This window comes from Penicilliopsis zonata, assembly GCF_001890105.1.
Source record: "Penicilliopsis zonata CBS 506.65 unplaced genomic scaffold ASPZOscaffold_19, whole genome shotgun sequence".
In the NCBI taxonomy this organism is placed as follows: domain Eukaryota; kingdom Fungi; phylum Ascomycota; class Eurotiomycetes; order Eurotiales; family Aspergillaceae; genus Penicilliopsis; species Penicilliopsis zonata.
Genome location: NW_019208927.1, coordinates 1 through 22,018, shown reverse-complemented (window position 1 = coordinate 22,018; position 22,018 = coordinate 1). Strand labels below are relative to the sequence as shown.

Below are 22,018 nucleotides of genomic sequence, written 5' to 3'. Positions count from 1 at the left end.
TTATGGGTATTTCCGGCTGTTTCGGCCCGTTATTTTCCACGCATGTTAGGTTAGGTACTTTCTAGCATTGTCATATTCCATGACTAGCACCGCAGCAAACTATTCTTGCAACTATCTAGTAAGTTGACATTGAACTTAACAACTAGCTTCTTTAATAACCTCTTATTCAACCACAGTTTGCATTGCGCCTGTCTACCATTGAAGCCTAAGCAATATGGCTTCTAGATTACCTTTCCATCGCTTGCCCAAGCAGCAACTTCTGGCCCTTTCACGAACTACTCGCAGGTGCCCTTCTTCTCAAAGGAATATTCACTCAATTGCGGTTCCAAAGCGCTTGGCCGTCGTGGGCCAGTCTTCTTTGGTTTCTGGGTAAGAGTCGCTAGCTGTTTGAATATCTATGGGCAGCTTTTATTGCCATTTTCTCTGATAATGACCTGGTTGGTACAATTGAATATACGGCTGATATAGCTCATTCTAGCTCTGCTATAAAACTGCAAACGAATGTGACGTTGTACGCGGGGCGCCAGGTTCGAGGCTATGGTACGCTGAGCTATTCAAGATTCAATGTTTGATGGAAAACTTACCACATTTAGCGGACACTATTATCAAGGTTCCCCAGATGGCGGAATCGATCACAGAGGGAACATTGAAGCAGTTCTCGAAGCGTATGTTATACCTAGGGAACGTCTCTTGGTGAATAATTCTGATTGAGGTATAGAGGTTGGCGATTTTGTCGAGCGTGATGAAGAGATTGCTACGATTGAAACCGACAAGGTAAGATATGGGCCAGCTCTTTGACAAGGGGTGAGGATATCAGCCGCAAATTAGGATATTGATATTCTGCTTAGATTGATGTCTCGGTCAATGCGCCTGAATCTGGCACCATCAAGGAATTTCTTGTGAACGAGGAAGATACTGTTACTGTTGGACAAGATCTTGTCAGGATTGAGGCCGGCGGTGCGCCTTCTGAATCGAAGAAGGAAGAAGCAACCGAACAGCCCAAAGAGCCTGCTGCTACCAAGGAGACGCAACCCTCGAAGGAATCGGAGACTTCGGCACCCTCGAAACCTTCCCCTGCACCTGAACCCTCCAAGGCCCCGGCTCCCCAGAAGTCTCAGCCAGAGCCGCCCAAGGCAGCACCTGCCTCTGAGTCAAAACCTACTCTGGGAAACCGTGAAGAAAGAAGGGTATGAGCAGTCCTTCCTCTGGCCTTATTTTCCTTTGCATTGATTACAATAAACACTGACTCCCTTGTCTTTTGGTCATCCAGGTTAAGATGAACCGCATGAGACTCCGTATCGCAGAACGCTTAAAGCAGTCTCAGAACACAGCTGCTTCCCTGACGACTTTTAACGAGGTTGATATGTCCTCTCTTATGGAGTTCAGAAAGCTTTACAAAGACGATGTTCTGAAGAAGACCGGCGTTAAGCTTGGCTTCATGAGTGCCTTTTCTCGCGCTTGTGTTCTGGCTATGAAGGATGTGCCAGCCGTCAATGCCTCAATTGAGGGGCCTAATGGCGGCGATACTATCGTTTACCGGGACTACGTAGACATCAGTGTGGCCGTTGCTACCGAGAAGGGCCTAGTCACCCCTGTTGTACGCAACGCCGAAACTATGGATCTTGTTGGAATCGAAAAGTCGATCGCAGACCTTGGAAAGAAGGTAAACCAACTGAAATGCGCGTTATCTACAGGCATCTACTGACACTCGGCCAGGCGAGAGACAACAAACTGACAATTGAGGACATGGCTGGAGGAACCTTCACTATCAGCAATGTGAGCTCGTTGAAGGATTTCTTCTATATTAATCATTCTAACACTGGTCACAGGGTGGTGTTTTCGGATCCCTTATGGGCACGCCCATCATCAACCTTCCTCAGACCGGTAAGTGGCTCTCGGCTTACATACAGCCGCTTGACTTAAAACTGACATGTTCCAGCTGTCCTTGGACTGCATGCCATCAAAGATAAACCCGTGGCTGTTAACGGAAAGGTTGAGATCAGACCGGTATGTCATCCTGGCTCTTGTCCTGTTAAAACTGTGTTCTAATATGTGACTAGATGATGTATCTTGCCCTGACCTATGACCACCGACTTTTGGATGGCCGTGAGGCTGTTACTTTCTTGGTTAAGGTTCGATATAACCCCATAAGATACCTAAGATATACTGCTGACCCATTCGTTAGATCAAGGAGTACATTGAAGACCCTCGTCGTATGCTCTTGGGCTAAATCGACACCCTAATTTTCTGAGCTTACCGCTCACTTGTAAGGACGTGATTTTGTAGATTAAGGAATTTTATCTCAGTTTAGGACACCAAAAAGGGTTCTCATAGAAAGCCTTGGTTCGAACCAGCTTTTTGGTTTCTTTTATAGGCTTGAACAATATCCTAACATGTTTTACGTCATGGACGTGCAGACAATCCGCGAAAGTATATATTCATATAGACTTGTTATATGATTGTCCCCGAAACTGTTACTGTATAAGTTCTGACCAGTTGTTTGTGGTTAATTATGGCGAATTGACCGGGAGCCCAATCAATATAACACATGTCAAGGCCCTTTTCTCCTATTCTAGTAATTTAGAACTACTTTGTAGAGAGTGCGGGCGCGTCAGATATAAGCGCCTGTGCAATCTTATGATCTGAATTATGGGCATTATTATGACCTTTTGCTATCATGCAACCCTTGAGAGAAGTCCTCCCATCAATTATAAAAATATTTAGGCTTTGGTGACAATCCCCGTGCATATTATTAATGTAATAGGGTTGGAAATCAATTAGAGTCCAGACTGGGCTTTGAGCTCCGCTGTCTCAGTATGGCTAAGTCCGTCTAAAGACCCCATCTCAAGCTGCAGAAGCACAGGGGCATCTAGGGCTTCAATGATCTCCAGCAAAACATTGATCAACAGGCCTTCAAACTGGAATAAAGAAGGATTTTCGGGGATTTCTCCTAACTGTAAAAGGTTCAGGAACTCCGTTGTATACACCAAGTCGTGAGAACGCGTCGCCAGCTCGGGAGTGCCTGTTGTTGAATCTGGCTTGTGTTCTCCGAATGTCCTTGTAGAGCATTTATTCTTGGCTTCCATCGGCGTGTCTCCGAATATCCTGCATCTCTCTAGTGATGCTTGCTTCATGAAACCAGTGGTGACTTCTAATCGTTGTGTTATGGACAGCCAAGGGCTGGCAAGCTCACAGAGCTTCAAGATATCTGGCACCATGTCCGAAAGTGGTCTGATCAAGCGGCGAGGACAGGCCTTATTGTTTGATGAAGGTATCTTCATTTGAAGTAGCATCTGCTTGTAGTTCGCGTCCAGTGCTTCGGAATTAGTCATGGGTTCATCACGGTTCTGCGAAGACATTTCTTCCGCTGTTGTCTCTTCTGGTACGTGTGTACTTGAGAGCTCGTCGTGCGGATCATGACTGGGGTATAGATTTGCCTGCTGTTGACGTAGTTCTGGATGCGTATAACGACAAAGAAGCTTGTCTGCGAAACCAAGGATATAGCGTTTCAACTCCAGGTCACTAGGAAGACGTGCATCGGCGATTCTGGTAGATATTATCCTCTCGAATGCTGTGGTACACAAGATCAGAGATATGGTTCAGGAGCGTATTCCATTATTGAGAGTTCAAACCCTTTGTCACGACGATACTTACAGTATGCCAAACTAATAGCTCCCGCTGCATCCAAGGAATGAGGCCTCTCTAGCCTATCTGCTATACGAGCCCTCAAAAGGGCATTCAGTGCAAGGCATAGCAAATAATCGAGTATCATGACATCGACCGCCTCTTGAGTATCGTTCTGTGCCTGTTGGAAATCCATATCAGAGAGGATTATCTCAGTACCTTCCTATAGAATTGAGATAATATGCTATAATGCTCCATGTCAAGTTGAAGTCTGCAAAATTTGGTAGATGTTTGCCCATGTGCTTCTTTGCGTGGTTTTATGATATATCAAAGTGCTGAATATTTTATGAGAAATCAACTAATTAGTTATAGCATATCTTCTCTATTCTCTTAGAAACTACTTAGGCAGCACTGAAGCATACACAGCTAATTTATAAGGTAAAATAACTTTAATCTAGGCAGCTAGGCTCAAATAGGAATTATAGGAATATATTGAGTATTGTTCCACGAGATGCATTAGAAATCAATAACTAAGCTACTGAGTTAACTACAAGTAAATACTGAACGAGTCCTTAAATTCCCACTATTAGTGGCAATTGGGTAGATTGTATACTTTCTCATAATATGTGATATATTTCATTTACTGTAAATTCAAATCAGTGTGATCGTGAGGAATCAAGTTACATGCTCTCATAGTCTTAAGAGAAAAGAAATAATACAGGAAGGTTCAGCGACGCTTCAATGCGTTTCGTCTGAGTTTAAACACTCTTGTTCTCAGCCATGTCATGAAAAGCATCCAGGTGCTCTTGGACTGAGATTTCCAGGATCCTGACCTGTGTCGTTGGTGTTGAGGAGAGGAACTAGGGCGAGTTGGCTCGGGAAGGCCGGTGCTCTCTTGCGATACCTTTTCTGCAGCGAATGTGCTCTGGTACTGATCAGAGTTTGTGGAGTTTCGTAAGCTCTGCTTCTTCTTGCGGCGATTTTCCTTTTCCTCCGCCTTAATCTGCTGCTCTTCGAATTTACGGGTCTTTGCTGCCTCTTTCTCCTCAAACGCCTGGCGTGCTGCCTGCACAGTGGCGGCGCGGGATAAAGTATCCGTATTTGTTCGTGTTTTCGATCGGAAGATAAAGTCTAGAGATGACCTGGATGTTGGAGACGTCGTATCCAGGACGCTCGAGTTGTCTCTAGAGTAGCCAAAAGAAGTACGCCCAGTGATACTAGGCTGAGATATTCCTATTCCAGGGAGTCTCGAGTATGAACCATCATTGAGTTGGAGAGATAGCCGAGGAGCCTGCCCAGACGGTGTACGGGCAAAAGGTGGAGGGCGTTTCAAGTCTGTGTTGTCTGGAGCCTGCTCGCAATGTGACGACGGGTTTTCAAGCTCAGGGTTATTGGTTTCAGTGATTGATGTTTGGCAGGATTGATTGAGTGGTGGCGTATACGACCGAGGCGTCTGGCGCATTGGGTGAACATACTGAGATCCAGGTTTTCCAACACTCGAGGAACTTGTACCCGAAAATTGTGAGGTTGCACTTGTAGAGCGATTGTGAAAACCCGAGACAGTCCTTCTGGCAGTTAAACTCGAATATGAATCGGTCTGCCACCCGTCCTTCGCGGTGTTCATGAAGATCCCCAGCCCTTCTTGTTCAAAAGACGACCGTGAAAGATCGATTGAAGTTGAGCGTGACTCATCCCCAGAAACCTGTCTGAGAAGAGGATTGATGTGCTTCTTACTTTTGTGGCCCTTTACTTTATTCGGGAAAGTATCCAGGCTGTCGGAGATTGTGTCCTGAGAAGGGGGTTTCGTCAGCTGATCGGGATCACTGACCCAAGACTGTTCGTGTAGCACCTGAGGCTGGGGATTCTTTGAAAGGGAGCTGGAGAGCTGGTGGCTACTTTGAGATGGTGGGGTCCTAGAGCTCGAGACCGAGTACAGTGTGTCCTTCGAGTTGACCAAGTTCAAGTCTGAGCGCATCAGTGTTTGAGAGGGGATCGGAACCGCTTCGGAGCGCGGACCGATTCCATATTCGCGAGAGGCGATCGTGTAGTAATTCTTCTCCGAGTCATGGATCTCTCCAGGATTCTTGTGACCTGTGACCTTGAACATGGAATCTTGGCTCGATCGAATGCTTTGCTTTGCCATAGGAACAGGAATAAGAGTAATCCGATATCTCTCCCTGTTGGAGCAAACCAGGTATGTATATGCCTCCGCTAATATCCCACGAGATGCATGATCAGCCACCGAGATTAAGCTGCTCGCTGGGATGTAGATTCCAACCCCTCCAAGGCTGGCTGAATGGTCGACAAGGCTGGGGATCTATGCGGTTTGAGAGCACATCAAAGGGAAGACGAATTATACAACACGCAGAAAAGTGGTTATGATATTGGTAGACAGTAACAGCTGGAGGTTTCGAAATCACAGCTCTGCAGGATCATAGAGATATGGGGGCATAGAGCGCTGAACTTCACTGATCAGATATGCGAAGGTAGAGGCGCTTTCAAAACATATTCCTTAGTAATTAAGGCATCAATATGAAATAATCAGAATAAATAGGGAAATGATGATGCTAAAGTGATATGGAATAGTAAGGTTTAGTGATGCCGCAGCACTCCGGAGTGCTGCTTCAAGTATGGAGAGATTGCTTTGCACCACTAGCTCTGGGAGAGGAGTAACTAAAGCAGTGGTTGGTAAGTAGTTCCTCCGGGCTCCGTGGAGGGTTTGGAGGACCTACTCCGTAGTAGTACACATTAATAAACTGGCAGCAGCTAAGAAACTAGTTGTAACTAGTCAGTTAACTAGTCAATTAGTTAACAGGCCTCGGCCATAACTAATTAGTTAGTTAGTCAGTCTCTTAACTAATTATTAGTCGCCTTATTGTACAAATATTACGATGGTACTCCATAAAGAGAAGAACTTTCTTGCTGCACCCTGACTCCTTGGCTCAATATACTTAGTGATTGCAATTATATACATATAACTATGATGGGAAGACTATCTCTTCCTCATGTAGGCTGCTATTCAGCGATCATGACGGTGCCTGGGTAAAGGTGCCGAGGTGGTATTACTCATGGGCCCATGGTTACATCTCCATGGCTTAGTGGTACGATATGATGTTCCAAGAGCGGTCAAATTCTATCATAGGCAATATATCATGAACCATGGGATATTGACTTTTGGGGGGGGGGGGGATGTAAATACAAAACATAAACAAGGCATGAAACATGGGTATCAATGATCCTCACAGTCCGGGTCATAGCGCGTGAAGCTCACGGTATATAACTATGTACTATAGGTAGCATATCACTTCATAACCGCTCACCGCCACCATAAAATCGTCTCGATCTTTCGAGGCGGTGGTAGTGGCTTGGCAAAGGAAACAACCATTTAATCCCAGTTACCCTTTTCGGCATCCCGCTGGGCATGGTCTTCTTCCCTGGAAGCAATAAATTCCGCATTGTCGCTGCTGTCGCCGCTCTTGGCCTCGGAGTCGGCCGGCCCGAATCCGTATTCGATAGCAACGCGCTCAATGTCCTCATCCGAGAGGTAAGGCATCTCCTCGGCGGCTCTCACAGGGCTCTTGTTCTCAAGGTGAGCCTTGGCAAAGATCAAATCAATCTCTTCCAGGGAGCGGCGGGCCGTCTCAGGGTAAAAGAAATAAATCACAGGCAAGAAGCACGCGTTCACGACAGCAAAGAAGAGGTAAGTGCCCCACTTAATGTGGGTGACCATGATGGGAGTAACCATAACAATGAGGAAGTTGAAGAGCCAGTTGGAGCAAGTAGAGATAGCGTTGGCTTTGGCTCTGGTCTTAATCGGCGAAATCTCCGCAGGATACAGCCAAGGCAAAGGCAGCCAGGTCGCACCGAAGCTTGCGATGTAAGTGAAGAGACCGACGGCCGCTCCCTTGGCAGAAGATGGGGTGTCGGGAATCAAGCAGGCAAAGGTGATGACCATAGACAGACATTGGCCAACCGTGCCGTAGAGGAAAAGCTTACGTCTCCCAACTCTCTCAATCAAGAACCAGGAAAACGTAGCAAAAATGGAGTAGACAATCATGTTCACACCACCTAAGATCATAGACATGGTGTAGGTCTGGCCGAGCGAGTTGCGGAAAAGGACTGGCAGGTAGTAGATGACGGCATTGCAGCCACCAATCTGCTGCATAAACTGCGAAGAGGCGCCGAGAAGCATGCGTCTAAAGTGCTGGGTCTTTCCTCCAGTGAAAACAGCGGACAGAGGGGTCGACTTGCCAGCTTGACCGGACCTATATATGAGTCAGTATTTGGGCCTGCAGGTAAAAGATGTTTCGGTGCATACGCTCTAATAGAGTCCAGTACGATATTCTTCTGAAGCTGGACACCATGATCTCCGATTTCCTTGCCCATCAGAGCAGCAATGACGGTTTCACCCTCTTCATACCGCTCGCGGGTAAAAAGCCATCTAGGAGACTCGGGCAAAAAGGTCATGCCAACGATGATAAGGATGCCGAAAAAGATCTGGAAGGCAATAGGAAAGCGCCACACGAGGTTAGAAGAGCCATAGGAAGCTCCGAAATCAATCCAGTAGGCAATAAGAGTGCCAAAAGCAATGATGCCTCCCTCGATACAAATGAGCAGACCTCGGTTTGAGGTCCTGGAACACTCAGCCTGGTAGGTGGGGATGGTCGAAGTGTTAATGCCGTTGCCGACACCTGTGATGACTCTCCCGGCAATGAATTGGGCAAGAGGCACATGGCCAACCATAGAAGTCACCTGAATAATGACACCGATAATCATGATGGAGGCGCCAATAATAATGGCCCTGCGGCGACCGAGCCAATCACCAACACAAAGGATAAAAATGGCACCAAAAAGGCATCCTGAGGAATGTTTATCAGATAGATCCCTTGAGAAGTAAGATGCGATACTAACCAATTTCATAAATAGCAGTCACAGTTCCCTGCATGGTTGAGTTATCTTTCGTGGCTGTAAAAACGTCATTGAAGGCTGTCGCATCAATAATACTACTCATGACTCCCTCTGAAAAGAAAAGAAAAAGAGTTAGCAAGTCGAGAACCCAAGGTGCTAATTATCCTGGAGCCTCACGGTCATATCCAAAAAGAAGGAAGCCCATGGTTGCTACTGTAGTCACAGCACGCCCCAGCATCACGCCGGACATGCCGCCGAACTTCGGAACGGACATGGTGATAATGATGTTGACGGTGATATCTTTGCTTAGCGCAGGCAGCAGTAACTGATGCTCAAGTATTGTTCATCGAGAATGTTTAAGAGAAAAGAGAAGTATGGACTAGATCGGCCCTAGGTAGTTATAGACAAGAACCAAGAAAGTACCGTATTCTTTGACTTGAACTATGTTCGAGAAGTAGACAAAAAGCAAAGGCGGTACTGGCTGAATGTCACACTTGAGAGACGGGGGAAGGAATCAGTCTTTCTACCCATGCCGGGGTATCGGTTCCTTAAGAACCTTTGCATCTCCTCCACGAACACATGGGATCTATGTGCGGGTTGGTGCTCCGTCTTGTTGTGCGGGTACCACTCCACCGCAATTTCTCGACGGGTTGTAGGGCCCATGGATAAAAAAATTAAAAAATCTCTTTTTCGACAATTAATATTGCATCTTGTCGTACGAAATTCGGCGTACCTTCAACTTGACGGGCTGCATCCAACCCTGGTCCACCCTGGTGTGGATTGAATGGATCTGCAACAAAACCATATCGACGAACCAGATCACTACATTTTGCCACTTTTTGTAGGATGGCGGTCGGAAGCGGAGATCCCCTAGGGGCCGGTGGCTTTTGATCCACCTCTTTCTATGGACGCATTGGGCGGCGGTTCATAAAGTGGAACAGGCCGGTTGTTCAGGCCCCAGGGCCACTGCTCTGTGCAGCAAGTCCTATGTCACCACAGAAGGTACCTGTTACTTAGTTACCTCAACTAGTAACTAAGTGATGCATGTTCCGTGAACACCTAGATAGACAAATACTCTCTGGTTGGAAGTCGACAAATATTCACCAGAGTGGCGAGAAGACCAGGGGGGGTGCCCTGCTGATCATTACAGGCAAGGGGCAATTGTTTTTCCAATGTTCCATTCAAACCGGGGTAATAATATGCTGGGGATTATTGCCCCCGGGGAGCTGTCCATGTCATCCTAAACTAGGTGGGATCACTGCTGAGATGACATCGGAAGTGGAACTTCGTGCAGGGTCGGCCTCGCTTCACCTTCTTGATTCTGTTCCACGTGTATTTGATAAGCTGATAACCTATGGTCAAATTCATTCTAAGTGGACGTTGGATATGATCCCGAATTTCGGGTTAGGAAGGTATAAACGCACTACGGAGTATGCGCATCCCCAGTGGGATGGAGATATGGAGTAGCCTCTTGCCCCTACGGGACGTGAGACGTGACTCGTGAGCACCGGGATGCAACGCGCATTGGTACTACTCCATCTAGGACATACCGAGTAGTAGTACGACAATGATTTGATGAGATACCCATCACTTCTCCATAGCGAGATAAGCGTGGTCAAAAAATGGTGGAGGCGGTCTCCACAAGTAGTAAAAATCATATTAGCGGAGAAAAAATATATACGTTTCGGCACCTGTGGTATGCCTCGAAGCTCACAGAGCATACTGTATGTGCGTCATGCTGCTTGCATCACAGCCTCCGGACTAATCCGTCCCAAATTCCCCCTGATGGGTAGAACTGCTGCTGCTGCTGCGCATAAAGCCTTTCCCCAGGCAAGCTTAAATTTATGGGACCGCCACTGACATCACTGGGTGGCCCACTGGGTCTCCAGAATCCATCTACGGAGCACCTACCTTGGTTAGGTAGGTACAGAGCATCCATGGAGTAGAGGTTGCTCGGTTTTCCTATCTTTAAAGGCTAGCGTCACTGACTGTTTCAAAGTTGCCCTGGGCCTTTGATCGTTGCGACCAAACAGCTGTGCTGCACGAGACTTGAAAGCATGAAATTCATTAGTCATTGGCCTCTAGCTCTTTCTCATTGGAGAATAGCATTCCGAGTATTTGCCGGGATTTACCGGCCCAAACAGCCAATCAATAAGCACTCTTCCTATTCCTAGGGTACGTACTACGGAGTACTTTTACAGAGTACGATGGATTGGATAAAGTGAGCCCATACCCGATGCACCGGCATACCTTCCATCGGTCCGCGGCCAAGAAGGTGGCCGATTTCTCTCCCGAAAACCGAACATTTGGATATTAGATAACTTGAGCTGCGGCAAGGAGCAGCAGTCAGTACCTAGTTGCTAGTAGGTAGTAATAACCGAAGCAGTCATTGATCCGATAGGTACCGCAGAGATAGGTGGCTAGGAGACGTGCGCAGTGAATTAGAGAGCATTGTATACGGAAAATGAAATAGCCAGCAGTGACTAGCAAAAAGTGAAGACTGGAGGCGCTAGCTACTGCATATATCCCGGATCGATTCTGGTACCACCTACAGAGCACATAGTAACTGCCCGGGTTGAATTAGAGGTAGGTACCTAGTAGGTAGGTGTCAGGCAACGGTACAGAGAATTACGACCATGCTAATACTCAAGAGCCATGTGCTCAATCAAGGCTCACAAGAGCCTCGGATCTTCCGGTGTCGTTGTATGTGCCATGGACGTGGCTGTTTGTTTTGAGGGGCTTTTAAGGTCATCGATAGAACACCCGGTCTCCAAATCGGTGTTTATTGAGAGTAATAGAAAAGACCGAATCGACAGTTATGAGAAGTCCAGTGTTCAAGAATCAACTGAGTAGATAGTTTCTGGATAAATTCCCATATTTATTTGCAGACAACTACTCGATGGAGCTATGTAATTACCGAGAGTTCCCATGTACTGTATGATAGGTAATATATTTATTGCATCAGGATATGCGCTAGGGCCGAGTCGAATTCAATCATCAGGGTACTCGTCCTTGATGTTGCTAATAAAGGTCCGTGTTGTCTGGTCCCACCGTTTGAAGTACTTTCCTGCCGCCGAAACCAGAAGTTGGGGTAAATCAGTAACATGCGGGGTGATGATTTCAATATTTTCTTCGGCCACATATCGAAAAGTCTTGTCTTCAACACTTGAATCGACAAAAGTCAGTAAGTTCCACGTTAAAATGATAGGGGAAAACCACGTGGACATACAGGGCATGGTAAAAGCTCTGATGCCTACCAGCTTGCAGGCGATCGATACCCATTTGCCTCATCCACTGCTCATCTGCTCCACACTCCGAATCCCATCCGATAATGATGGCTCTATAATTGTAACGGCGATGCCGAAATACTTGGCCGACACGATAGTTAACATTGTTGTGCTCCTCACTTCGTTGGTGGATTTGCTTTGATCTTTCATCCACTGTTCGCATAACATGGAGACTGTCCAGGATATGCTCATACTCCGGCATATCCTGGAAAAGAGGGACGATGTATTGTTCAATCAGGTATAAATCACATGTAAAATCAGTGGCAAATACTTCCATTAGCCAAGGTAGGTAATCTCTTAGCACAATTGATCTGGGCTCATTTGCAAGGAGTATAGAAGCCCAGAGGGCGCTATATTTTGCACTCACAAGATCTACTGTTGCCAGATGTAGATCAGGGGCCTCGGAGTTGTGGTGGATTGAGTTTAAGATATTCCGTCCACATCGTAAAATAATTTCAGAAGGTAGTGACTCCTGTAAAAATACTGATTGTTCATTGCTGGATGCACCCAGGAAACTCAACTGTCTTTGTAAATCGGAAGCTGGGGTTTCTTTATCAGAACGGAAAGGATCCATGTACATAGGATCCCCTATGTCTCCCTCATCGAGAAGGTTGCCATCCATGTCTATTCCTGGCGGAGGCCGGAGTATTACATGCACATGGAAAGGGAACCCGCACGGGTGAGCCTTCAGGCCGACACATTGTGCCACATAACAATAAATGGCGGCTGAGATCAATGGGAGTGAGTTATGTCCAGGATCTGTCAGAGCTATGCCAAGGAAGTTGTGGTCCAAACGATGATAATCCCGTCCCGGATCAATACCCGTTAAGTTGGATATTCTCAGGTACAAAGCCAGACTTAAAGCCTTTTGACGAGGCGTGAAATATCGAACATCAGGGTAAGCTCTTTGAAACTGGGTCACGATATCATCCAAATTTGATGTAATCTGCTTGGAGTCAGATTGCTTCGCGTATCGATACGCCCAAAAGCCAAGAATTGAATACCTGCTTCAGGTCATCAAACCCGCTCTCTGGGAGGAAAAGATCAAAGGCCCCCAGTGCCTGTTCAAGGGAAACGTCTTCTCCATTTCGAAGCCTTGACCATTCAGGAATGGCGGTACTTCGATGTAGGCAAGATAGGAGCGCTTGAGCATAGTACCTTTTACGGAAAGAACGATGTCAAACCAGACAATAATCATGTTGGGGGACACTAATGACCAACCTTCTTGCTAAATAATCTTCTTCTTCCGATTCTGAGTGAATGTGCGTTAAAAGGGTGTCTTTTGCATCATATCCGAAGCTAGTGATCGTATGGAATTTTCGGATCCTCCCAGTCTGATTTGCAAGTATGCTATTCAAGACCTGCGTTGTTTCACGGTCAATGTGATATCTCGCGATGAAGAGTTCTTTCCAGTCTATCGACGAGGCTGGACAGTTAAGTTTTTCATCAATGTCATGTCTACTATCCCAGAACTTGAAATGGGACTGGCAGTAGAAACGCCATAATAAGGGTTCTCGGGTGATGGTGCTGAATCTGCGAGCGGTTTGTTCTAGAGAAACAGTAGAGCAAGGATGGCAGTGACAGAGAATTATATATAATATCTCATCAGGAAGTCCTTGAAGAGGTGGGATCATCTCGATATACTCTTACTAAAGTATTGTCTTAGAAAGGAGCGGGTCTCGAGTTAAAGCCGATAGTTACGGAGCCGGGATTAACTTACTGAGATGAAACACCTCGAACCAGTAACCGATCACCTCATGGTCACCTTGCAGGATTCAGTCGTATCTGGCGTTTTCATACATTATGGGTCAAAGTTACTCCAAAAGCGACGAGCCATGTTCGGAATCTTCCAGCGGACATATCGATCGCAAACCGGACTACTATGAACTTTTGGGAGTTGACCGAACTGCTTCACCAGACGAGTTAGTGTTCACAACTTTGGCCCGTTCTTTGATCGGCTAACTTTATCCTTCAGAATAAAAAAGGCATATAAAAGAAAAGCTCTTGAGCTACACCCCGATAGAAATTATGGAAACGTCGATGCCTCCACGAAACTTTTCGCAGAAATCCAGTCAGCATATGAAGTTCTTTCCGATGATCAAGAAAGGGCGTGGTATGATTCTCATAGCGACGCATTTCTCGGTGAGAATGGAGAACCCAGCGAAGTGCCTTTTGCATACAATAATATGCGAATGACTACTGCAAGTGATATCATGAATATTTTCTCAAAATACAGCCCTGGTATGGAATTTTCAGATAGCTCTGACGGATTCTATGGTGGTCTTCGAGAGATATTCGATCAGCTCGCTTTGGAGGAGAGACTCGCATGTCAATGGGAAAACGCACAGAGCGTGGACTTGCCAACCTTTGGAAATAGCACCGACTCTTTCGACGAGGTGGTGCGGCCGTTCTATGTCATATGGAGTGGCTTTTCTACGAGGAAGTCATTTGCTTGGAAAGATATTTATCGGTATTCGGAAGCCCCTGATCGCCGAGTGCGACGGCTTATGGAGAAGAAGAATAAAAGCTCGCGAGAAGAAGCAATCCGCGAATTTAACGAAGCAGTTAGATCGCTTGTCGGGTTTGTTAAGAAACGTGATCCTCGCTATAAAGCAGGAACCAAGACCGAAGCTCAACGTCAAGAAGCACTTCGCCAGTCGACAGCTGCACAGGCCGCCAGGTCGCGGGCAGCGAACCAAGCTAAGCTTCGCGAACATGTCATACCTGACTGGGCAAAATCTGAGGATCCTGGGGAAATATCGTCGAACCAAAGTTCGGAAAGTGAGGTTGAACACTTCGAATGTGTTGTGTGTCGCAAAACTTTCAAAAGCCAAAAGCAATTTGAGGCGCATGAGCGTAGCAAAAAGCATGTAAAGGCCCTAAAGCAGCTTCGCTGGGAAATGATGCAAGAAGATAAGCAACTAAAGTTAAATGTTGATGATAATTAACAGTTATAATTATATAGTGTTGCCACTGTTCACTAGCAGATAATTCACTTTTAAGACATAGTATTAAATATATTATAATATAAATTCTTCATTATATAGTAATGTCAGCTGCAGTGCAACTGAGTGACATAATTAGAATAGGACTATTTATCTATCATTATTCAACTACCTAGGTAGTCTAAAAACCTAAATGAAGATTATACTAAGAACCACTTAAGGGAGTTAAGCAGCACATAAAAAGTTAAAGCTAATAACTATGGCTATTTCAACATCTAGAATTGATCATTGTCGTTGAATAGGGCCGTGAGGTGGAAGATCTAGGGCAAAGGATTGAGTTATCAGGAAATAGCTGTATTAGGAAACTATTGATTGTTAAGGTGTTTATGGTACCTAGTTACTAGGTAGGTCATGATGTCTGGTTCTTCAGCGATGCGAGTAACCCATGTTTTCTGCGATAGTTACTTGGGATGGGAGATGAGAGATACTTTATATTGGAATTTCTACGATCGTCGTAGAACAGGGGTATTCCATTTCAAGGCTTGTATTATATGGGTGTCGACAGTGGAGGTAGTAACTAGCTTCATGACCCTTTTTTAACGAGAAGCTGTATGGTTTGCTGCTACCTTGTATATTGACCTCAAGATATAACCCCCCAATTTACATGAACTGATAATCATTAAATGCGATACTTGGGTCAAAGCCTATCCCAATGACAGCCCTTTAAAGTAGAAGTATAAATTAGGCCAATCTGATTCCATCTCAAGAATAAAAAACTCAGTACTTTGCTGAGAGATCGCTGTATTATATACACTATCCCAGACCCGCCCTAGTATTTTTTACAACATGTGTGACAGGAAGTAAGATGCCCTTATTGTTAGAAGCTCCAAGGGGGGTTCCTATACTCCAACCCATCTTTTCGAGCATAGCTCTTCCCTTGTTTTGGGCACCAATTTCCGGCGCAGAGCCGCCGACAATATCGCCATCCATGTAAGACACAGATTTCTTTAAATGGCCCGCGCGAATTTTCGTTTTGCTGCTTGATGCATGACTTTCCCATTGCTGGGCGACCTGGCGTTCAAACTTACCCCCTGAAAATATCTGGTCGACCTTGGATATTGTTTTTTGGGTATACTGCGGAGTGCGAGATGTCTTGTATAGCATTGGAAACCTCGAAGTACCAGATCCTTTCGACTGAGATTTCAAAGAAACAGCGTTTGCCATATTATGGACCAGTCGTCGTTGTCGTTTGTCCATAGGAGGCAATGCCAAACTGAGAGCGATTAGTTATAAGAATGGAAAGCTTCTCTGCCACTTGCATCCAAAATATCTTACCTATCCCAATGAGAAGTTAAGAAAGTGCGGGCTTCCAATTTTAAATCATCGATATCCATGCCGTCTGGGTATTTGACCTTAAGATCTGCCTTGTCCTTGTTACGACCAAGCAATCCCTGAGAACGAAGCTCCTCCCTTTGCTGCTTCTTTATCTTCTTGCGTGCCCTATCATTTTGGTATGCCTTCTTTAGTTCGGTCTCAAGTTCGGTCTCAAGTTCACTGTCTGATAAATGGAAGGATGCGAGTTTGCCTTTGGGTTTTTTGTTGGGCGTATATTCATTATATTTTATCGTGTCAGGCTCATGCAGGTCGAACTGTGTTACATCCGAGAAGGTAATTCCCCGGCGTGAGGCTTTCTTCCCGGGTAATCTCCGTCCTAGCCCATTCTGCTTCAAATGTTGAGTTTTACCTTTGCCCAGAATCATAATGTCTTGTGCACCAATATCCGTGCCAAGGAGAAAACCAAGTTCATGTGCATCGATATCTCTTTCAGAATCATTAGAGGAATGGTCGGTCTGTATACTTGAATGATCACTTTCTAAATCAAAGGGGATATAAGACTTTGCCGATTCAAGATTGAGGTCGTCGGCATGTCTCTCGCTATCTTCTCCTGGTTTCACTGGTCAGATTGAATTTTTTACATAGTACTCATGGTCCTTACCACCAATCAATAGGGTGCGGTCTTTCACTCGGCTCTCAAAAGAAAGCCCGTGTGTGTTGAGCGATATGGAAGCAGGCGTGGTCTGGATGTTTGAATGCTCTATCCACGATGGCTTTTCCGAGGTGGAATGGTCCGAGGCACAGCTGTCGATACCATCATGGATCTCGGTATCTGACAGGTCTGTAATACCTCGCTCTGCAGGCGATTTGTTTGATAGCATGTTGTACACCACAGGTGAAACAGAGAAACTCTGCCTTGAAGCAAGATGATCTTCATCTTTTCGATAGTCTGCAACTTGTCCGATAGAAGGTTCTTGAACAAGGCTGTCAATAATGAACTGATCTTGGGTGAGTGATGATTTTGAGTGTCCTCTGTTGTTTCGGCCAGTAAAAACAACTTCATCTTCACTGGAATCTGTAACACTGGGCGAATGTGTATACATGACTGGGTTTGGGAGTCCAGTAGGAGTAATGCTCCTGCCTTCTCTATCTATAAAGAAAGAAGTTTCAGGGTGTTCTGGGTAACCAGGCGACTTAGTAGCTAGTTTTCTCCAGGAATCAATTGGGTTGCAAAGGTCTTCACCACTATGACTATCATTATTGATAAGTGCTTCTCTCTGGTCACTTGTCGCTCTTAAGTGTGAAAGGTTGCTACCCTGAGTAGGCTGTCCTTTCTGTATCATACTGCCTTCACCTTGGATTGTATTAATAAGAGGACTGTTGTGATGAAATGGCATAGTTAATGGAAGGGTACCTATAGGTGATTGACTAATGTGTTGACCTGGTAGCCACACATTTTGCTTTATTAGCGCTATCGTGATAATTTGTACTGCGTACTCCAGTTATACTATGCGGTGGAGCACCTGGTCACCCACATAGTTGGTGTCTACAGCGTGGCGGCCTCAGTCTACCTAGGTAGGAAGTAGAGATCACATTTTTCTTAATAGTGCCCAATGGCGCTAACCCCTACTCGGGATTAGCGAAAAGAATTCCATAAATTTTTTAGTACTTGTGTTGCTTATGCCTAATAGCTTATAAATACTTATATACTTATATACACTATTAAAGATAAATATCCCTAGATATATAAATATTAAGCACCTACTTTAACTCCTATAGATATACTAGATGCTATTAATTATTCTATTAATTCTTAATCTTTTTCAAGTGCCCTTTTCTCCCCTTTAGGGCCTTAAGTATTTATTTTGATCTTATTTTATACTTATACTTAAATATCTCTATAATATAATTAAGAGCCTTCTATATAAGAATAAGCTTATTAGCCTTTTTTAATATATTATTTATTAAGTATTTTAAGTAAAAAGAGCCTCTTCTTTCTAAACTATATATTATTTAATTTATTTATAAATATAATATTTATTTTTAATTATAATAAATTAATTAATATAATCTTTTAAAGTAATGACTTTATAAACTATTATTATTAAACCCTAAATAAATTTATTAAGCTTTAAAAAAATTATTAATTAATAAGAGAGATTTAACTCTCTTATAGTTTCTTTATAGATTATTTTAAGCCCTATATATCCTTTAAGATATAACTTAATAATATTAATAAAATAAATAATATTAATAATTAATTAACCTAATATTTAGATATATAATTATATATATGATTAAGATTAATTAAATATAGGCCTACTTTATAAAAACTAGAGAGAATAGTCTTTAGTTCAAAGGTTTTCTTATAAATTTATACTAAAGTATTTATAAATTTTATTTAATTAAAATTAGTATATACTTTAAGTTATATCTTTAATTACTTAATGTAATTTAGCACTAAGCTGCCCACCCCCACCTAGCCGCCCATATCTCACTAACACTTTAATATATCCTTAATACTAATAAATTGAAATTAATTTAACCACCACTATGCTAAAAAAAATCACTTATTAATTAAAAAAAGTAAGAAGGGTAGCTTCTTTTAGCTATTAATACTATTAAAAAGTAATAGATTATATTTATTTATAAAGCTATATATATCTTTAAAGTCCTTTAATTAACCCTTTATAAATATCTTAAAGGCTATATTTTTTAACTAGAAGCTTATACTAATTATTATATATTAAGCCTAAATAAAGAGAATATTCTTATTAATTATATTATATTATATAATAATTATAGGCTTCCCTTATAGCTTATTAATATTTATAATATAATATAGTATATTATTAATTAATATAACCTTAATTTCTTTAATCTACTACTATAGCTTAGTACTAAATAGACTAATAAATTTATTAAATATTATCTAAAAATTAAGGTATAGCTTTTATATTAAATTAATTAATAATATATCTTAACTAAAGATATTAAAATAATTATATAATAGTTTAAGCTAATTTATAATATTGTGATATTGGTGGGGCTATATATATCACCTAACTGAATATACTGCTTTCTAGCAGTATATTGATGCCTTTTTAGTCGAGTGGTTAGGTGCTTGACTTTGAATATCTCAATATAATTATTAAATATAATATATTAAATAAAGATATTTATAACTTTAATAAGATTAGCTTTATAATTAGTATTATTAAATTATTAAATAAAATATTTATAATTAAGTCTAATTATTAAGATAAGGTATAGATAATATAATTTAATAATTATAAATAGGCTATAATAATTAAATATATTAATATTATAAAATAGGCTTTATTAAGTTTTATTATATTAAAAAAGTAAGATCTTCTAGTAGTCCTAGCTTTAATATAATATCTTAAGTAATTAAATAATTATATTTAGTAAAAATAGTTAAATATTTAATAATTATAGGATTTAAAAGCTTTAATATATATTTATCTTATTAATAATATTATAACCTAAAGGTATTAAAAGGCTTTTAATCTTTAATAACTATAAGTCTTATTTAATGCCTAAATTTAATTAAATTTATAAAGATAGTTAAATTATTTTATTATATATATTTATATATTTATTATATTATATATTTATTATATTATTTATAGCTCTTAATATTTAGGCTATTAAAAAAGGCTTATTTATTAATTCTTATATAATAATAATAGCTTTAATATTATTATATTAATAAAGGTAATTTTCTAAAGGAATATTAAATTACTTAAGCTTAAGAGTTATTTATAACTAATATCTTTAATATATTTATAATAATTAGCCTAATTCCCCTAGATTCTAATTATATAATATTATAAAGACTCTATAAGTAAAGGCCCTTAATTAATTATATAAAGATTATAAGATCATATTAAATAATATAATTATATAATAATAATAGATTAAGGATATATAAGCTCTTAATAATATAAAGATAAAGAAGAAGAGTTAATTATAATATTAATTAATTATTAAGCTAGATATAACTATGAGTAAAGTTATAAATTTAATAATAATTAGTGTTGGGCGTCATCTCTATAGGATGGCTAATTTCTTTTGATGGGGGCTGGGCGGCTAGGTGGGGGTGGGCGGCTCAGTGCCAAATTACGTTAATAATAATAATAATACTTAGAGAGCTAAAAAACAAAAATTATAAGATCTATAACTAGCTCTATATAATAGGCCTATAAGCTAATTCTTTTAATAACTTTATAAAGACTTATACTCTATAAGTTAAGCTTCTTATTTAATTATAAGAAGCTTATATTATAAAGGTTTATCTAAATAAAATATTCTATTATAAAGATTTTTATAATATACTTTTTATTATAATATTTCTTTTAATACTTATAAGCCTTCTTAAAGAACTTATAAACTTTTATATAAATATTCTTTATTTTTTTATATAATTTATTATACTCTTATTTATCTTCTCTTATAAAGTCTAAAAAGTAATTATTTATAAGTCTTTATTATAAATAATCTAAAATAAGAACTAGCCTATAAAGGCCTATATTAAGTTATTATATATAAACTTTATAAATAAGAGCTAATTTATTTAATTATCTTATATATAATTTATAAAGGCTTATAAGTACTACTTTAAAATATTATTAAGATATTTTATTTAATTATTAATTTATAGGTAAAAAGCTATATTTAACTTTTTATAAATATTTAATAAAAATAGTAGATTACTTTAAAAATTATTAGTAAAAATACTCCTATAATTAAAAATAATCTTTATAACTATATTATATAGCTATATTATCTCTTAAATTAAAATATTTATAAACTATTTTAATATTAAGGTTTTTATTATTAATATAAAATAAGATATTTTACTAAACTAATTTATTATTATTAAGATTATATTATATACTCTATAGTTTTTAAGGTTTAAATATATATTTATAAATAGATTTATAATATGATTAAGAGTAATCTCCTCTTAAATCCTTATAAAAACTAAAAGAGGTATTAATAAGCTATACTTTTTTTAAAAAATTACTATTCTCTCTTAATAAATTTTATAAGCTTAATAATATAATATAATATCTTAACTTAGGCTTATTTATTAAAACTTCTTTATAATTAGCTTTAAGATTTTTTATTAATTAAAGTAATTTATAAAAGAATTATTATAATATTTTATAAATATTATTAAGTATAGCCCTTAATACTTTAAGATATAAATATATTCTTTGTTGGCGTAGCAGGCCTGGAAAAGGGAAGAGATGGCTAATGGTTGCTATTACTACTATAGCTTAGACATGAAGCAGGTGGTTATATAGTGTGGCCATACTAAATAAGGTAATATTAAGCCTAATTAAGTATATACCTTTAATATATCCTTTATTATTAAGCACCTATCTAGATTAGCTAATCTCTTATTTAATATTAATTAAAGCATATAACAGCAGAAAAAGAGGATTATTTACTTATTAATTATTAATTATTCCTTATTTAATTTATTTTTAGTATAGGTTAGTATTGCCACTTTCTAAAGATTAACTAGTTCTTTAAATATAATATACTTTACTTAATCTAGAGGCTTTATTAGGCTATTAGTAGGGTTTATATAATTACTTATCTATTTAACCTTAATTAGCCTCTTATTAATTATATTATAAATAAAAAAGTAATAATTATTAATCTATTTAGTTATTATATTAAAACTATTCTTCTTAAGAATATTTATAATATTAAATAAGTTAGTATAAATAGAGATAAGATCTTCCTTTTTAATCTCTATAGTAATAGTTAATTTCTTTAGTTATATAGCCTTTTTAATTACTTATAATAAGGCATAGAATTTAGTAATAATACTTAATATAGTAATAAATATTTATTTATATAAAGCCTATAAGATTAGGGCCC

At 40.3% G+C, this 22,018-nt stretch overlaps 7 protein-coding genes across 7 annotated transcripts; 2 read left to right on the top strand and 5 right to left on the bottom strand.

The window, feature by feature from the left end:
• Positions 1–176: 176 nt before the first annotated feature.
• On the top strand, positions 177–2,589 carry ASPZODRAFT_136177 (hypothetical protein). The gene is made up of 11 exons (XM_022724001.1): positions 177–369; positions 479–540; positions 594–665; positions 719–774; positions 849–1,187; positions 1,271–1,663; positions 1,717–1,776; positions 1,830–1,884; positions 1,940–2,007; positions 2,061–2,132; positions 2,186–2,589. Exons 1-11 carry the CDS (start codon positions 215–217, stop codon positions 2,228–2,230), a joined length of 1,377 nt encoding a protein of 458 aa, XP_022577843.1. The 5' UTR covers positions 177–214; the 3' UTR covers positions 2,231–2,589.
• Positions 2,590–2,604: 15 nt separating this feature from the next.
• ASPZODRAFT_136175 (hypothetical protein) lies at positions 2,605–4,004 on the bottom strand. Its single transcript, XM_022724000.1, has 2 exons — positions 3,655–4,004; positions 2,605–3,571 (listed from the first exon to the last, which is right to left on the bottom strand). The coding sequence occupies exons 1-2, from the start codon at positions 3,818–3,820 to the stop codon at positions 2,778–2,780; spliced, it is 960 nt and encodes a 319-aa protein (XP_022577842.1). The 5' UTR covers positions 3,821–4,004; the 3' UTR covers positions 2,605–2,777.
• A 347-nt stretch (positions 4,005–4,351) lies between these two features.
• ASPZODRAFT_74549 (hypothetical protein) lies at positions 4,352–5,599 on the bottom strand (the record flags this gene model as incomplete). The annotated part of the gene is made up of 1 exon (XM_022729976.1): positions 4,352–5,599. The coding sequence occupies one exon, from the start codon at positions 5,597–5,599 to the stop codon at positions 4,352–4,354; it is 1,248 nt and encodes a 415-aa protein (XP_022577841.1).
• A 1,410-nt stretch (positions 5,600–7,009) lies between these two features.
• Positions 7,010–8,806, bottom strand: ASPZODRAFT_154525 (hypothetical protein; the record flags this gene model as incomplete). Its single annotated transcript, XM_022726100.1, has 4 exons — positions 7,010–7,889; positions 7,943–8,483; positions 8,536–8,643; positions 8,710–8,806. 4 exons carry the CDS (start codon positions 8,804–8,806, stop codon positions 7,010–7,012), a joined length of 1,626 nt encoding a protein of 541 aa, XP_022577840.1.
• Positions 8,807–11,453: 2,647 nt separating this feature from the next.
• ASPZODRAFT_917591 (hypothetical protein) lies at positions 11,454–13,836 on the bottom strand. Its single transcript, XM_022730429.1, has 5 exons — positions 13,540–13,836; positions 13,041–13,468; positions 12,824–12,977; positions 11,762–12,765; positions 11,454–11,697 (listed from the first exon to the last, which is right to left on the bottom strand). The coding sequence occupies exons 2-5, from the start codon at positions 13,451–13,453 to the stop codon at positions 11,523–11,525; spliced, it is 1,746 nt and encodes a 581-aa protein (XP_022577839.1). The 5' UTR covers positions 13,454–13,468; positions 13,540–13,836; the 3' UTR covers positions 11,454–11,522.
• ASPZODRAFT_74335 (hypothetical protein) lies at positions 13,623–14,767 on the top strand (the record flags this gene model as incomplete). Its single annotated transcript, XM_022729960.1, has 2 exons — positions 13,623–13,741; positions 13,795–14,767. 2 exons carry the CDS (start codon positions 13,623–13,625, stop codon positions 14,765–14,767), a joined length of 1,092 nt encoding a protein of 363 aa, XP_022577838.1.
• Positions 14,768–15,351: 584 nt separating this feature from the next.
• ASPZODRAFT_136167 (hypothetical protein) lies at positions 15,352–17,449 on the bottom strand. Its single transcript, XM_022723998.1, has 4 exons — positions 17,343–17,449; positions 16,761–17,276; positions 16,100–16,709; positions 15,352–16,037 (listed from the first exon to the last, which is right to left on the bottom strand). Exons 1-4 carry the CDS (start codon positions 17,440–17,442, stop codon positions 15,578–15,580), a joined length of 1,686 nt encoding a protein of 561 aa, XP_022577837.1. The 5' UTR covers positions 17,443–17,449; the 3' UTR covers positions 15,352–15,577.
• Positions 17,450–22,018: the final 4,569 nt, after the last annotated feature.